This window comes from Ictalurus punctatus, chromosome 11 (assembly GCF_001660625.3).
Source record: "Ictalurus punctatus breed USDA103 chromosome 11, Coco_2.0, whole genome shotgun sequence".
Lineage (NCBI taxonomy): Eukaryota > Metazoa > Chordata > Actinopteri > Siluriformes > Ictaluridae > Ictalurus > Ictalurus punctatus.
In genome coordinates, this window is record NC_030426.2 from 11,985,218 (window position 1) to 12,003,464 (window position 18,247).

An 18,247-nucleotide genomic window follows, 5' to 3' on the forward strand; every position below is an offset into this window, starting at 1 on the left:
ATGCGCTTTTAAATCAGACTGACACGGTTAAAATCAGCGTAGCATGCAATTCTGTACATCCGAGGAGTCTCTCTCTCTCTCTCTCTCTCTCTCTCACACACACACACACACACACAAACACACACAGTGTAGTCAAAATCGAAAGGCTGCTTTACTGGCATGGAAAATATTTGTATTACAGACTTTGGGAACAAATTAGAAAATAACTACAGAAAAAAAATAGAAACAAACTCTCTAAATTCAGTTCAGTTGTGTGTGTGTGTGTGTGTGTGTGTGTGTGTGCAACATTCACCCTGGAGCAACATGCTCAGAAAGCTCAACACTGACTTAGAAATCTTCTCAAACAGTTAAAACAATGGTGGTCATACCTACAATTCCCTTTTAATTAAAAAAAAATAATAATAAAATAAAAAAAATAACACAAAAAAGTTCTCAGTAATTCAAAAAGTTACATTTAAGTTCATGCAGTCACACACCGAGCTCCTCCTCTTCCTCAATTTCCATCAATACCATAGCAACCCAAGCTATAGACTATTCAGAGGAAGGTTTTTATAGTCATTTTGTTCCACTGATCTTATAGAATATAAAGTGTAACCACAAAACTGACTAATATTTCAATGCGTGTAACTACAAAACTTACTAATGTTTAGATATGTTAATCAGGTATAATCTGGTATGTATACCCAACAGTTAAGAATTACTTGTGGGAAGCATTATCTAAATTCGTAGTACACTTGTTGATCAAGAGGTATTCTAAGTGTGTAAATTAAGAACCTTGTGTTTGTCTAAAGCAGCTTCACTATGTGGCAATAAAAAAGTAATTAGACACATACCAGAACTGGGTTTCTAAACAAAGCCCTCTAAGCTTGCAAATCAGTGTCAAAAGAAAAGATAAGAATTCAAGGAGGAAAAGTACAAAGATGAGAATATAGGGTGAAGTATGTAACAAAGTGAAAAACCCCGGTCTGGTAAAAATTTTAAGAAAATACAACTGATTACACATGCACCACAAATATAAGATATCATATGGATATGAATAATTAGTTAAGGCAATGTAGATTGGTTTGTTTCTAGAACGAAAAGGTGAATGCCCCGCCTAGGGATAATTTTACTGTTTCAGAGAGGTATATAAAGACATATTTGTGTGTGTATAATTCGGACACTCTGCAGACTGTCTCACTTTATTGTTTCAATAAAGTTTATTTACTTTTTGACATCTACAAACCCTCTGTCTCTGAAGTTTTTTGCCTTAGGCTGTAAAGAATGTTTTTCACGACAATCTCTGTAAGAATGAATATAATGTCTCGATCTCTTTCCTGTCAGAAAGCGGTGGAGTCCCTCAGGTCTTGATGTTCAGCTATTTCTGTAGTTCCTCTGTGGCTTCTGCATTCATTTGGCATGCAAGTTTGTGCTTGGGCCAGTGCTTCACCTGGCATTCTCTGTGAAGAAACACATTTCTTCATTAGTTAGAGAGTTAACTGAAGTGTAGTGTTTTCACTATTCCGGATGGTGAATAATGGTACACATTTATAATAACATTTTATCACAAATTTATTATTCATAATAATATATGTTACAATCAAAGCTGGGGTACTCTTATTCTTTTAAAACAATAATATTTTTTATTTAGAGTGTGTTACGCTGATGTATGACACCTGTTGCAGTACCACTCTCCCTGGCAGCGGGAACAACGCTTGGCCCCCACCGCTCCACATGCACCACACTTCGGTTTATCTGGGATGAGACACTCCAACACATCAGATTTATAAATCTCACCCAGCCTGATGATAACACACACATATACACTGAATTGATAAGTGTTCCAATGTGAGATGATACGGGATTGTAATGCATGCAAAATATTTTAAATAAATGACTTACCTGTTTGCTTGTTCTCTCAGCTCATTCACAGATGGGTTGAACACCTTTTTCACTTGGTGTTTAGCTATGGCCTTCCATTTCCCAGAATTCTCTGCGACAATCTCATTCCAGATCTCTGGTAGCTGGATGTACATAATGAAATGAGTCTTTATTGGACACATATACATTACAGCGCAGTGAAATTCTTTCCTTTGCATATCCCAGCATGTTAGGAAGTTGAGGTCAGAGCGCAGGGTCAGCCATGATACAGTCCCCTGGAGCAGAGAGGGTTAAGGGCCTTGCTCAAGGGCCCAACAGTGGCAGCTTGGCAGAGCTGGGGCTTGAACCCCTGACCTGCTGATTAATAACCCAGAGCCTTACCACTGCAGGCACCACTGCCCCCAATGCCCCCATGATGCATAGTTATAATGTAAACATTTACTCTATCAGATAATGAATGTCAGTTTGTAGACATAACTCCTGAAACACAGCACAAGTGTGTGTATGTTACCTGCTCAAGGATAAGGGCTTTTTTTGGAGGTGCAGGGTCTGTAACAGCTAAGTGGCTGAGGAAACGCTGAAGATCAGCTAGATTTGGCAGCTGATCGATAGCAACATCCGTCAAAAATGCACGCAGCTACAAACACCCAAACAAATACACACACAGAAGAACAAATGATAAACATACAACGAAGCTTGTCTAAATTCTGTATGGTTGCATGGTGTGTCTTATTGGGAAAAAAATAATATTAAATGCTCCACTGTGGAATGAGCCTTAAATACAGACTAGATGAATAACAAGGAAATAACAAGAGGGGAAAGTAAGACAACAGGATAAAGAGGGGAAACAATGCTAAAAATAAAATACAGCAGCACCACAAATAGTGTTTTACTTATCAGCATGAAGAAAGATCAGATAAGACTTCATTAGACAATGACTTGGCACAGGATGAGAATGACATACAGACATCACATCCTGAAGGATGTTGATGATAAGGTAAGGCTAATAATGTTCAATAGGACACGAAGGAGTCACATTTACTGTCACCTTTCCAATATGGTATTATATAATAATGTATTATATAAGTACATGTTGTTACATGTTGTTAAATGTAATATGGATATCACTGTTGATTACCAGTCTTTAATATTTCTGCATATGGGGTTGGGGGATAAGTCTTCTGCATAGCACTACTCTTCCACTTTAACATGAGTTGGTGCTATTTAGCAAGCAGAACACAATACTAGAGGTGCGTCCCAATTCGCATACTTATGCACTATTCTATGCCGTTTTGTAGTATAAATAGTGCAAGTATTGTGTTCACACTGAAAATTCCAAATAGAATAAGTACACTTTAAATACCCGGATGATGCACTTAATAAACCAAAAAAACAAAGTGTGTAATGTTGGACATTTCATGCACTCAACGGTCGCAGCTTTAATTACGTAGCGGGGGGGCTATCAGACTCCGATGTGAATGAAAAAATAACCTTATAAAATTCATACACTACACGGTTGAGTACATAGTGCATAGTATGTAGTGGGTCATTTGGGACACAACTTAAGGGCTTAATTACTTCAGTACTGCTATGCTGTACCTTTAAGAGCTGGTTTTTGTTGAAGTTGTTGAAATCATATTTCCTCTGGCAGTCTGGTTTAAGCAGTAGATTCAGCAAAGTAATCCACACCTGCCCTTCCACTTTGGTCATTTTTAGACTGTCCTCTGCAGGGATCTCTTTCCATTCCCCAGCCTCATACATCTGTAGATTACCTACAGAGGGAGACAAAGCAAAATCATCTCTTTTGTCTTAAAAGAGGTGAATTAAATAGGCTATATTAGATATTTAGTGGAGTAGTGGATGTTTATTTAGGCCATTTCTTTTTCATTACATTCCAGACCGCCTGGCCATTTTACTTGGAAACAGGTGGAGTAGTCGGTAGCCTAAAAAAACTCCTGATTTCATAGGCTTTATTTGCCTCGTTCCCATTTTCATTTTGCAGATGAGTTGAAGAAATGAATTCAAAGATGTGCATTAATCCTTCATTTTTTGCTAATAATTTTTTGCCAAGTCTGTTTTGCTCTTCCTGCCCTGTTTGACTGTGTCATAGGAACAGATACATGTCCTGTTGTACATGTTGGCCTGCAGCAGCATTGTTTCTGTGGACACAGAGTACAACTAATTTCATAAATTCATAACATGTTTCACAGTTCATGGCAGGATATCAAACTATTTGTTATGCCATGCCCAGACATAGCTGGATGATGGACATGGTCAATGCCCAAATTGTTTAGGACCTGAGCATCTTTAAAAGGCACCTACAGAGCCTTGCTCTAAATGCAGCACGATGCTGATAGCAATGTGTGAAGAAGGCCTTGCAGGCTAATGCAGTGTATTACACTACAGCATAATACATTGCAGAGCTCAGAGGATCTTATTATAGCACATATTTGAGTACTAAATACACCTTAGGGGAGAGTGGTGATAGCCTGCCATCACAGAATTCTAATTACTAGAAGGTAATGCAGGATTGCAGCTCAGCAGCAGCAGTTAGTTAGTTCATAGAGTTAATGCATTTATCACTCAAACATAAAAATAGTTATCAAAGTGTTTTTCTGTTGGATTTTTTTTCCCTAAACTAGTGGCACTAATTCACGTTAGGCTTATTGTACATTTAATTATTGCAATGCTCAATTATTGCATTCCTACACAAATGTAAATAAATTTAAACCATTAAAGAACATCTTTTAACAGAAATTGGTTGATAATTGGGTTCAATTAGACTAGATACACCCAAGCACAATTATTGTCAACCCCGTTGAATCAAAACATCACTTAAACAGAACCTTTCCAGCAATGTGAAATAGGCCAGAAAGTCTCAACACACTATGCTACAATGAAAATAAATTCTGGAAGAAATGAAAAAGAAAGTTATTGAAATATATCAGTCTAGAAAGGGTTACAAAGCAATTTCTAAGGCTCTGGGACTTCAGTGTACCACAGAGAGAGCCATTGTCTCCAAAATGGAGAAAATTTGGAACAATTGTGAATCTTCTCAGAAGTGTCTGTCCTGAAACATTCCTCCAAGAGTGAGCCGATGACTCATCCAGTAAATCACGAAAGAACCAAATGAACATCAAAGGAACTGCAGGCCTGGTTCGCCTCATATAAGTCAACATTCATGATTCCACCATTAAAAATATACTGGGCAAAAATGGTATCCATGGGAGAGTTGTAAGGCAAAAACCACTGCTAACCAAGAGGAACATAAAGGCATGTCTCCCCTCCAAAAATAACCTTGCTGACCCCCAAACCTTTTGGGATAACGTTCTATAGAGCCGAAAGTGGAACTTTTTGAAAAACATGGGACTGGTTACATCTGACATAAAGTTAAGAAAGCATTCCACAATAAGAACATCATACCAACAGTCAAACACGATGATCAGACATCTGTCTGCGATCTGAAGCTCAATCTCAACTGAATTGTGCAGAAAGTCAACAATATACAAAAACAAGTCCACCTAGTAATGGCTTAGAAGAAACAAAATTGAGGTTTTGGAGTGGCCTAGTCAAAGTAGTGACTTGAAACCCATTGAGATGCTGTGGCAGGACCTTAAACAGGCAGTTCATTCTTGAAAGCCCAATTTAGCTGAATTAAAGCAATTCTGCAAAGAAGAGTGGGCCTAAATTCCTCTACAGCAATGTGAAAGCTTGATATCCAGTTATCTGAGCATTTGGTTGCAGCTGTTGCTCTAGTTAGTTGTTGCTGCTAAAGGTGACACAACCAGTTATTACGTTAATGGGGCAATTCCATTGTTGCATAATCTTTTTCTTTCAATAAAAGAAAAGATCATTTTAAAACTGTTTTGTGTTTCCTCATGTTGGCCTTGTCTTTTGTTGCATTTAGTGTGACACAAATTAAAGGATATCAGGAGGAGGCACTGTAAGTACTTTTTTTTATGACACAGATATTATATCCTATTTGACTGGTCGCATGAATTGAATGGTTTTAACAAATAATTAGAGCTATATAGAAAGATAACTTGAATCTAATAATGTTAATAAAAATGCATTCTTTGAGTTGAAAATTCAGGAAGAAAAAAATTAGCACTCCAATAAATAGCCTAAAATGATTGTGCATTGATTAAATAATGAGCGTAATAATTTAATAGTTGAATTATGTTTATAAATCTGTACTGAGATGGTTTGTACACTTATGTTTACTGTTAAAGTAATAAAAAAGTGTTTAAGAACCCCTGCTTTAGCGTTACTAACCTCCAGATCTACGGCTCCAGGGACTATGTTTTACAAGTTGAACCAGCACACAGGGCAGGTTATGAGTATTCAGCATCCTCGTGAGAACACTCAAACTCAAACTGTGTCAAACAGAACAATAAGAAGCATCGTCTTTAAACAGCCATTAGAACGAAGGTTTGAGCAAATTCTGTTGCATAATGTTCTGAACAAGCCTAAAAGCAATATGTAGGTCTCAAACCTCTCTACATAATCTGTAATGTAGCGTAGCACAGAGAGAGCCTTGAGAGAGATTGCAAATTCTAACATTGTGCTCTGATTTTGCAGATCCTGTAACAGATAACCATAAAGATATTAAAGTATTGGGGTGTAAATAGATTTCAGTTCACATTTCTGAAGTGTGAAATATCCAGAATTCTGATGCAAGCCACATTTCAAAACACTCCCTAGTTATAGTAGTGTACAAGCTACTGTATAAGTAATAATTCAGCTATTATTCAATCAATCAAGCTGTGAATGGTCATGGTTAAGATTCAGAATTTTTTTTATGATTTTTTCTAACACTTTTGCTCCTTTACCTGTACAGAGTTCATGTTTAAGACCTCTGTGTGTGAGGTTCTGTCTTCAGTGGGGATTTCTCCCCGGGCACAACGCCCTGCCAGCAGAGTCAGTTTACGATGGCAATAATCGACAAGGTCCACAACAGCACCCTCTGCTGCCTCACATGATTCCTGCAATGTGCCAAACCTTAACATTCACAGCTTCACAAATCTCTTTACTTTGAGCAACCATGTTTTATACAACAGGATATGTTGTAGTCAGGGTCTGTCAGGAACATATGCATTGCTTCTCTCTTTTTTTTTGTTTTGTTACATGTCTCTAACATTTAAATAATCTAAATGAAAAATGTGCTTACTTTATGGTATAAGATCGTCTCCAACAGATTTATGATTGTAACTTCATGGCGAATCTGAGAACATTGAAAAATATATATAACATTTTTATTAATTTTAATGTGAAATTTTTCATTTCATAAGTTTGGAAATGTGCACATACCACAATGTGCAGTGGAAAGCTGCTCATTGGGCTAAAGTCTTGAAGCTTGCAGATGATAGGGAACACTTTCTGCTTCCAAACTTCAATGAGTATCATTCCATGAACCAGTGTGGGGATCTGCACATGACACATTCCCCACAAATCATTCATCTGTATTCGTCTTATTCATATTAAATATTACTGTCCAGCTGTGAACATTGCAGGGACTCAGAACAGCCACTCCACTTGAGTTACCTTTCCAAGTGACACAAAAAGGTCTTTGATAAACTCCTCTTGATTAGCGCGGGCATGAAGAATTGCTTGCATATTGAGTTTCTCAATGTATTCATGCTGCCGAAACCACCTATTGAACAGAATATGTTAAGAATTTAAGCAGCTACATACAGTAGCAAAAGATATTCCTGATACAGTCTGCTGTTTGTTACAATACTGCCTCAACTAACTCCAACAGACCCCAACATTTTGAACAGTAGTTGGCAATCCCTAGTTCCTAGTGCAGTGGTTCTCAACCTTTTGTGAGCTGTGGACCCCTAGCATATTTCAAACAATCCACAAGGACCCCCTCACTCCACAACAATTATAGGCTATACATTTAACAGTCATTTCTGTATATGTGACTTTATTTTATTAATATTTAACATAAATAATATTAACATTGGACATTTAAAATTGAATCAAACATTTCAAGATTTAATTTTTTAGTTCCAGTTGGTTCCAGTTACATTTATATAGCAGTTTTCTACACACTCAAAGTGCTTTACATAGTATGGGGGGGGGGGGGGGGGGGGGGGGGGCGGCTCCTCAACTATCACTAGTGTGTAGCATCCACCTGGATGATGTGACGGCAGCCATAGTGCACCAGAATGACCATCACACACCAGCTATTAGTGGAGAGGAGTGGAGAGTGGTGTAACCAATTCAGGGATGGAGATTATTACAGGGCCATGACAAATAAGGGCCAATGAGGGAATTTCGGCAGGACACCGGGGTTATACCCCTACTATTTTACGAGAAGTGTCCTGGGATTTTTAATGACCACAGAGAGTCAGAACCTCGGTTTAACGTTTCATCCCAAAGTCAGATTTTTTACATTTTATTGTTGGTGGGACATTTAATTTGATTATCTGAATTGTCTTTTATTTTATCCATCAATGCAACACTTGAACTTGTCTACCACTCATAGTTTTTTTTGCAAATTATCATTTCATTTGTAAATAAATGTTAAATAAATCCATCAATGAACGATCGTCAGCTCAGCTAACATGATATTTGTGAATGCATACAAATATATATACATATATATACATATGTACATACACACACACACACACACACACACACACACACACACATATATATATATATATATATATATATATATATATATAATTTAAAGATTTAAAAAATTTTCACACGGACCCCCTGTAATTACGCCACGGACTGCACTAGTGTACTTAAAAACAATGATGAATCGTAGTGAGTCAAAATATAGGAAATGATTTAATTATGTCCTTAAGTCTCCACAATTTTTGATAAATTAAAATAAATATCACTTTATATTACTCATCCATTTGTTATTTATTAACTACATTTATTTCTTAAATCCTTGCTTTTTTTTTATCTGCACTCCAGTAATAATTTATCGATTTCTCATTTCCCATAATTTTTCAATACAAGAATAGGTACGTGTCTAAAGGAACTAGTAAAGCATAGGAATAGTACAACCAAATTCAGCTAATAACTGTATTACATTAGAAATCAGGGAATCGAAGAAAAAAAATGCCATTGCTGTACTTGCTTTGTTAGTGTTATGGTTCTCAAAGTGTAGTTAGAGGACACCCTGGGTCTGTGAAGCACTGCCAGAAGATCTGCGTTTATTTATTTATTTATTTAAGTTAGAGTGGTGCAAATCACAACCCACCATTACCAAAGCTATTGTATGTATTATTGAGGTCTTATAGTTCATTTGAATTGAATGGGTTTAATTCAAACCTCACTAACTCAAAAATAAGCAATTCTATAATGTGAACTTGTATGTACATATTCTGTAAGTGAAAGGTTCAGGAAAGCTCGATGTCTGTAGTAATAAATAGACAAAATATTCTTTTACAACACATTTTAAATAATGCTCATGAATGACCCTGTACTGATGGGGTCAGTGGAATTTGTTTTGTGTCCCAGGTTATTAAAAGTTTGAGGTTCGCGTGAGTTCGCGTGATCAAACATTGAACATGATCAGACAACCGCAAAATGAACATATCCACTGTTGGGAAACAAAACTCAAACACATGGCAGCTGGTTAAACTCAGGGATATACAGTCACAGACCCAGCTACCGCTGAGTGCTAACTATAGCGCTGCTAAAGCTCACCTGGGACTCCCAATATCGCGCAGGGCTACTCTTTCCAAACCTTGGATGTAACCTTCAGCCTCTCCGTACAGGAGCAGAGAGTCCATCTCTGCTGCTTAATGATTCGCGTAGGGGAACAGAGGTACTTAATAAACTAGCTTATCGTTCTTCTTTTATTTTCTACAACGCAGAAAACAAACCTGCTTACTCAAGCTAACGGTGAAGCCTCGTTACTATGCCAACGAGTACACACAGACTCGAGCGCACTCACAGGTCGAGAGGGAAAAGCGACACCATCGTTTTCTCCCCCGATATTAAGTTATAGCGATAATAGTTTATACACTCCTGGTGTGTATAAAAATAGGGCATTTGAGATTTCTACAGTAAGGATTTAGACATTGGAATACATTATATATATATATATATATATATATATATATATATATATATATATATATATATATATATATATATACACACACACACACACAGTGGGGCCCAAAAGTCTGAGACTACATGGAAAATTTGGGATTTTTAAAAACATTTTTAACATTTTGGAAATTCTAAAACAAAACAAAAAAGGAAATGTAGAACATCTTAACTATTCAACTATGCACTATTTCTATGTCCCTTTTTAAATGTAAGCAATTTTGTGATATTGACCATGTTAACTACGTTGTATAAAAGCTCAGATATTCTGTGAATCTTATCCCTTCCACTGAAGCAAATGGTCAGATGGCACAACAATGGATTCGATCTAACATGGACCATAAGGTTTTACACAAACTTGTGGAGTCTGTGACAACTCAAGTGCACACGGTCATTAAAGCAAAAGAAGGGACGTACCAAATACTAAAAAATTCTGAAATTCATGTAAATATTTCCAAGATTCTTCTTTTCACTCGTTATTGCTGATAAAATCATTTGTAATGAAAATCTTTCACTAGTGGTCTGACTTTTGGTTTTTATATATATATATATATATATATATATATATATATATATATATATATATATATATATATATATATATATCATTCTTGCCTATGTGTCTGAAGTGGACCAGCAGGCAGAGGGATAGCAGTGGATCATGCTCTGCACATCATTAGTACATCCAACATTTTATGTTTGATTAAAAACAAATATCACAATATATCAATATTTGTATACAAAATTAGGGTTGAGCTTTAAAGAGCCCAACCTAGGTTATATGTCCATATTTTTACTGTTACTAGTGGAAAATAAATTGAGTAAAATCAACATGAAATTTACAAAATTTCATTTATAACAGCTAATATGTTTGAGCATATTTATTTAATATATTTTCACACATTTGTACATACAAGCTTTGAAATACAACTGCACATTTCAGCACTTAAAAACATGAAAGAAAATATTCTTCAAAGAACCAGAATATTTTAATCAAAACCAGGATGCCTTTTCCAGAAAATTCAAGGTAATGGCTTCAAACATGCACACAAATTAACCCTAAAAAGTCAGTAAACTGGTCACAGGATGAATGTTATGCAATGTCAGTTTCTAGATTCTAGCGTAGGGGAGGCCAAAACTTTTTTCTGTGCTGTAAGGTTAGAAATGAGGGCAACAATTTCCTATCAAGATGATGGAATAAAGAAAATGGAAAGATCTGAATGTATATATATATATATATATAAGAATCCAGAGAGTAACTACAATATCTACTTATTGTAGATAGAGTAAAAGTTAAGAGAAGTACACAAACTTTTTAGAGAAACTTAAAAATGTAGTTCCTTAACACTTGGGTAAACTTTAAAAATGAGTTCTACGGGTACCAATAGTTGTGGTTTTGTTAAACACTGTATATGTTAAAGGTTAGATTTCTCTCATATTTCAGTGTGAGATTAATCTAGTTAATGACAAATACCCCCCACAAACTTTTTTACCCATCTTTTCCAAGGGTGCCAATAATTCTGGAGCCGACCGTCCCAGGCCCTGGGTAAGGGTGAGCCACTCAACACATATGCTTATTCGTCTCAGGCTGTGGTCCCAATGACTGCCTTATAGCTCGACTGCGTGTGCTGGTCTACCTCATCAGATAAATTAATCCACAAATTCATAATTATAATGACATCACTTCCAGCAGATGATAATATTGGGGTCATTTTCTAATCGCTCATCCAGCTCCTTGTAACTCATTCCTGCAAAAGTGGACAAAAATAAAGCTCAGTATTTCCTTATCTTTAAACCCTACTGCATTTGATGAAAGAAAACAATAGAAGCACTTGCCAGTTTTGCAGCAGATCTCATCATAACTGTGGCAACCAGTATAAAGTTTTGGAGGACGACTCCTCTCATCTCGAACAATTTTAACAGGATATTTCTGCAACCGGCGAATCAGGCCCTTCATTAAACCAAACTGGATCAGCTTTCTACAATCCGTAAAGCATAAGCATTCATGAATGGGCATTAACTTCCCTAAAGCTAAACAAGATATTTGTCAAGATCTAAATTAAATCAACTGTCATTAGTCATCTACTAAGCTAATAAAACCAGAAACAAAATAAAGATTTTAACTAAGTAAGAAGGAAAAAAGGAAATGCGAAGAACATAATAAGACAGTTACATAGCCAAATGATTGAAGGAAATAAGTGTGGACTTGGTGATAGGTTCCAGTAGGACAAAGAGTTAAAAGAAATAGCATAATAGTCTCTTTAAATCAACATTATTTAAACAAAACAAACCCTTTAACCAATCCGAATCGCATACTATACGATTATTAAATGTCCAAATAAGTGAGAAAAGAAATACCTTAACGCTCACCTCTCGTCTACTCTTTGTAGTTGCTGAGCATAGCGGGAACACAGGTCACGTACTGTAGTTCCTGGAGTCAAACCACAATAAAGCTGGAAAACATCTCGGAAGCTCACTCGCTGTCCTGAAGTGCCACAAAACACAAACACGTTTTAGTACTTGTAAAGACCTATATATTAGAGAAGGAAAATGTTTATTTTACTAGGCCTAAATAATTCCTGACTCAAATACCAGTTTACACTTTAACTTGAGTTGAGTAAACATGACATATTTTAAGTTATCGGTTAGAGAGCAGCAGATAAGAATTCCCATGATCCCATGACAGGGGAAGTGGTAGCTCAGTGGTTTAGATATTGGGCTACTGATCAGAATGTTATGAGTTCTGAGGCCCTTAACCTTTGACTGTTCAGTTGTGTAAATGAGATAAATGTAAGTCTCATAAAAATCCCTCATCAGTGCAGTGGTGATAAATGGATTCCCAATGACTGTAAGACAAAAAAACATGCATCACAACTTGAAGTATAAAATACTGAGGTCTGAGTATGCAGACTATGAATGTGTTATCATATTTGAAAGATATTTTTATCATCATTATTCATCCATATTCAGTCAGTGCTTTATCCTGGTCAGGATTGCGGTGGATTCAGATGCTATTCCAGGAACACCGAGCACAAAACAGGCATACAAAACTATAACATTACCATACTCCTGAACTCTAACCATAATGATATGCACAAAATAGAATATTTTAACACGTTTATTTTTGAAAACAGGAAATCCCTGGCACATTCACACACCGAAACACTGGATTAATTCAAATTTATTCAAAGAATTCCCAGCTTACCAGGTTTATTGACATAATGCAGGCATTCTTCCTGAACAGCTTTGTCATCGATCAGGCTCTGGACTTTAGGTGTTGGGCAGTAAACATTAGAATACTAGGAAAATCAAAGATAAGAGTTAGCATGGAAAATAAAAAAAAAAAACAATCACACAAATCAACAGAATATGATTACAATTTTTCTAAATCACTGGCACACACCTGAAATATTGACACTAGTGTCACTACTCCATAATACCTGTGAAATAAAGTGTTTAGTCTCTGCTCAGGAATTTTAGAAAAACGTGTTATTTTGTGCTGCTGTTCATAAGGGAAAAACTCACAGTAAGTTCTGAATGGCGATTCGTACTAAGTTTAATTCAACATCAGCCTCAGCAGAAATCTTCTGTATGTGTCGATATCCATCGATGTAGGGCAAAATCTACAACACAGTACAGTGAAATAATAGCAATGGCATCAATATTACATAAGGTGCCACACCAGTGGTACTGTCCTAATCATCTATTGTCACTCATATAATTGACCCAATCATGTATTGTCAGATGTGCAAAAGACCCACATCATTATCATGTAGTACATCAGTTCAGTCATGTTTCACTCATGTTTTTATCACCATAACTTTCACCATTTCGTTCCTGTTTCCTGTTTCTTGGGGGAAAAAAGATGGAAACCTGCTGTGTGGTGAGATCCCACTGAGACTTGATATAACGTTCCTTGGTTTGAGTGAAGACTGGAACATCATACTCCTGAACAATGATGGGATCTTTCCTCTGCTCGATCAGCTTCAGGTGAATTGTATTCGACTCATCTGTGTTAAAATAATAAAACGATAACAAAAAAACAAAAAAATTATTTTATTGACTGTTTTTCTCCAATTTTTAGATGAAAAAATTATGGAAGAAAAGTTAACATAAAGAGAGATGACAGTGTTGACAGAAAAAAAATGGCTGAATGCATGTTGCGATGACGTCATATGAGTCGTCTTGGCCCAAATCTGCAGAAAATCTGTGATAATTTTGAAAAATTGCAAACTCCTCTTAATATTGCGGACTTTGCTTGATTTTACGTTAATTTTTGTAATCGCAAAATCCTGGAGGGACTGAATAATACTATCTAGGTTTTTAGTAAAAATGACAAATAGTCTAAGCATTAGATGAACTGGGAATTCTACACGGGTGCCTAATGAGAGTGTGCGTATACAGTGCATCCAGAAAGTATTCACAGTGCTCCACTTTTTCCACATTTTTTTTCCACAATACTTATGTATATGTGCTTTTTTTGTTTTTTATTTTTAATAAATTTGCAAAGATTTCAACTTATTTCACGTTGTCATTATGGGGTATTATTTGTAGAATTTTGAGGAAAATGATGAATTGAATCCATTTTGGAATAAGGCTGTAACATAACAAAATGTGGAAAAAGTGAAGCGCTGTGAATACTTTCCGGATGCACTGTAACAGAGAACGATATACGCACCAATAGGAAGAGTGCAGGCTCCTGTTGCATTGAGGTCCTCAAGTAATGTAGACATGATGGGCAACAGCTTCTGTTTACTCTCCTCATTTGAAATAAAGCCACTCTCCAGCTAATAAAGTGAAAGCTATGTTAACTCACATAATTATATTCAACTTCAGTCCTTTAAAGCTTAAGCTGTCATCTGTAATCAAATTCAACTTCACCTCCAGAGTTGTGAGGTATTGTGAGAGTTTCTTGACTATGGGCTCAAGGGCACATGTCTTCGTCTGAGCATCACACACAAGACCTAAGTTGAAAAGTAAAGCATTGCGACTGTATTTTTTATGCTCTATGCACACTGGACACCCAATTAGCTTCTTATCCATTGCAGTCCTAGAGGGGTCAGAAACAACAAAGGTTTTCAGTGTAATGCAAGTTAAGATTATAAAATATATATGATATATAACATATATATCATAGCACTAAGTATGTTTACATGCACGTCAAATTCCGTTTAAGGTCTATAATCGGGTTGCAGCCATATTCCGAATACGATGTTTATATGCATACAGGCATCGGAATATTCCTGTAAACATGGCTATTGTAAGTATGCCTGAGTTGTCATTCATAAATACCTAACCTACAGATAATCATCTGTAAGCACCCACAATTTCTTGCAGACTGAGCATGTGCATATATCTCCTTTCAGTGGATTTTCTGAATAAGGTGTCTAAAGGCAACAAATTTCTGATTAAAACAGGCATATTCCAGGGGTGGGAATCAGAATTTGGGGAATCAGAATATTGTCTTAATCTGAATTGGGCAATCGGATTGTGGCGTTTACACGACTCACTACTAATTCGAATACTGCCAAATTCCAATTAATATCGGAATATTGATGTGCATGTAAACACAGTCACTGCTGAATGCTTGATACTGATTAGAAGATGATTGATTAGTTTTCTATAACAGCATGAATCAGATCTTAGTTCCAGATGCTGCAAACATGCTTATTCTAATCTGTCATCAATTTTATAGTAACAGCTTACATAGGGATTTATATGGCAAACTCTTGACATGAAAAGGATTTTTTAAATATATGCAATTGTTAATAAAAAGTGGTTTGAAAGGGTGACGTTTATTTAGCATTTTTAAAGGAGTCTCCAGTGTCAGTACTTAGAAACAGTAAAGCTGTAACTAAGTTCTTGGTCATGGGACAGTCTTCAGGACAGTTTACCATTTCTCTGTAAAATGACAAACTGTGTTTTGTCTTAACTTCAAGAGAGAGAAAAAAGGAGAACGACAGTTTATATGCTGTAGCAGAAGTGATAACAGGAACTAACATGTTTCATGGAAGTTCCACACGACATACAGTGGTGCTTTGTTTGTGAACCATTGAGCATTTTCTATATTTCTGGATAAATATAAACTAAAACATCATCAGATTTTCACACAAGTCCTAAACCCAATAAAACAAATGAGACAAAAATATTATACCTGGTGATTTATTTATTGAGGAGAATGATCCAATATTACATATCTGTGAGTGGCAAAAGTATGTGAACCTTTGCTTTAAGTATCTGGTGTGACCTTCTTGTGCAGCAATAACTGGAACTAAATGTTTCCGGTAAGTGTTGATCAGTCCTGCACATCAGCTTGGAGGAATTTTAGCCCATTCTTCAGTACAGAACAACTTCAAATCTGGGATGTTGATGGGTTTCCTCACATGAACTGATTGCTTCAGGTCCTTCCACAACATTTCTATTGAATTAAGGTCAGGACTTTGACTTGGCCATTCCAAAACATTAAATTTATTCTTCTTTAACCATTGTTTGGTAGAATTACTTTTGTATTTAGGATCATTGTCTTGCTGCATGCCCCAGTTTCTCTTGAGATTCAGTTCACGGACAGATATCCTGACAATTTCCTGTAGAATTCACTGGTATAATTCAGAATTCATTGTTCCATCAATGATGCCAAGTCGTCCTGGACTAGATACAGCAAAACAGACCCAAACCATGATACTACCACCACCACATTTCACAGATGGGATAAGGTTCTCATGCTGGAATGCAGTGTTTTCCTTTCTCCAAACATAACACTTGTCATTGAAATGAAATATTCAATTTTGGTCTCATCCATCCACAAAACATTTTTTTTTTGGTCTTCTGACTTGTCTACATGGTCTTTAGCCAACTTCAGACAGGCAGCAATGTCTTTTTGGAGAACAGTGGCTTTCTCCTTGAAACCCTGCCATGCACACCACTGTGGTTCAGTGTTCTCCTGAAGGCGGACTCATGAACATTAGCCAATGTGAGAGAGGCCTTTAGTTTCTTAGAAGTTACCCTGGGCTCCTTTGTGACTTCGTGAACTATTACACGTCTTACTCTTGGAGTGATCTTTGTTGATTGATCACTCCAGGGGAGGGTAACAATGGTCTTTAATTTCTTCCATTTGTACACAATCTATCTGACTGTGGATTGGTGAAGTCCAAACTCTTTAGAGATGGTTTTGTAACCTTTTCCAGCCTCATGAGCATCAACAACTCTTTCTGAGGTCCTAAAAAATCTCATTTGTTTATGCCATGATAAAATTCCACAAACATGTGTTGTGAAGATCAGATTTTGATAGATCCCTGTTCTTTAAATAAAATAGCATACTCGCTCACACCTGATTGTCATCCCATTGATTGAAATCAACTGACTCTAATTTCACCTTCAAATTAAACTGCTAATGTTAGAGGCTCACATACTTTTGCCACTCACAGATATGTAATATTGGATCATTTTCCTCAATAAACAAATGACCAAGTATAATATTTTTGTCTCATTCGTTTAATTGGGTTCTCTTTATCATCTTTTAGGACTTGTGTGAAAATCTGATGATGTTTTAGGTCATATTTATGCAGATATATAAAGCTTCTAACTCTCGAGCACCTCTGTAACTACATTAAAAAAAAAACAAGTTGTTGTTCTATAATTAAGGATAAAGTGTAACCGTTGCCAGATTGCTGTGGTATAAGAGGAATAAAACACTACAGGAAGTGCTGTTGGAAAATAGGGGTGGTAATGTCATCACACCACATCTCTGATCATTTTCCTAGAGCATCACGCCCCGTTGTGACTTATTCTTGATCTTGTTGAATATTGAAATACACTTTAGAACCACTCTCTGTGTTAGAAAACACCAGCCCTATGAGGGCAGAATCCTAAAAACTGAATACATACACTGTAATGAGCTTATTCTGTAGCTCTGGTTTGGTGATGATGTATACTTGCACTGTATCAAACAACTCCCTTGATATATATTCTTCAGGAACCTGCAATAAAAAATAAAAAGACACCATTTTAACTCATTGGTACAGTCTGGATTGTTGTTGTTGTTGTTGCTGTAAACAATGACAGCAAGAGCACTAACACATTTAGCAGAAGTCTGTTCACCAGTCAACAGATTCATTGCCTCTACATGCACCCAGAACGCTGTTGCTTTATCTTCTCACCTGATAGGTGATTTTAGGTCCAAGAGTTGGATGAAATTCACTAAAAAATACACACTCGATTTGCTTGTTAGTGCCCATGATCGTCAATGTGAAGCAGACTACAATATTGACGGCTAGAGCTGTAGAATTCTCGCCGCTCGGTA

General features: G+C 36.4%; 2 protein-coding genes across 3 annotated transcripts; both read right to left on the minus strand.

Annotated features, from left to right (window-relative positions):
- Positions 1–126: 126 nt before the first annotated feature.
- Positions 127–9,757, minus strand: zmynd10 (zinc finger, MYND-type containing 10). The gene is made up of 12 exons (XM_017479826.3): positions 9,541–9,757; positions 7,405–7,513; positions 7,171–7,287; positions 7,031–7,084; positions 6,693–6,845; positions 6,356–6,444; positions 6,136–6,236; positions 3,460–3,632; positions 2,372–2,497; positions 1,882–2,003; positions 1,656–1,781; positions 127–1,439 (listed from the first exon to the last, which is right to left on the minus strand). The coding sequence occupies exons 1-12, from the start codon at positions 9,624–9,626 to the stop codon at positions 1,358–1,360; spliced, it is 1,338 nt and encodes a 445-aa protein (XP_017335315.1). The 5' UTR covers positions 9,627–9,757; the 3' UTR covers positions 127–1,357.
- A 1,057-nt stretch (positions 9,758–10,814) lies between these two features.
- Positions 10,815–18,232, minus strand: nprl2 (NPR2 like, GATOR1 complex subunit). 2 transcript variants are annotated; one of them, XM_017479824.3, is made up of 11 exons: positions 18,105–18,232; positions 17,833–17,924; positions 14,830–14,998; positions 14,627–14,735; positions 13,822–13,958; positions 13,474–13,571; positions 13,352–13,388; positions 13,154–13,247; positions 12,319–12,433; positions 11,785–11,927; positions 10,815–11,696 (listed from the first exon to the last, which is right to left on the minus strand). In XM_017479824.3, exons 1-11 carry the CDS (start codon positions 18,180–18,182, stop codon positions 11,629–11,631), a joined length of 1,140 nt encoding a protein of 379 aa, XP_017335313.1. In that variant the 5' UTR covers positions 18,183–18,232; the 3' UTR covers positions 10,815–11,628. The 2 variants fall into 2 exon arrangements, with proteins under 2 accessions (XP_017335313.1, XP_047014521.1); XM_047158565.2 differs by having other exon boundaries at positions 18,023–18,123.
- Positions 18,233–18,247: the final 15 nt, after the last annotated feature.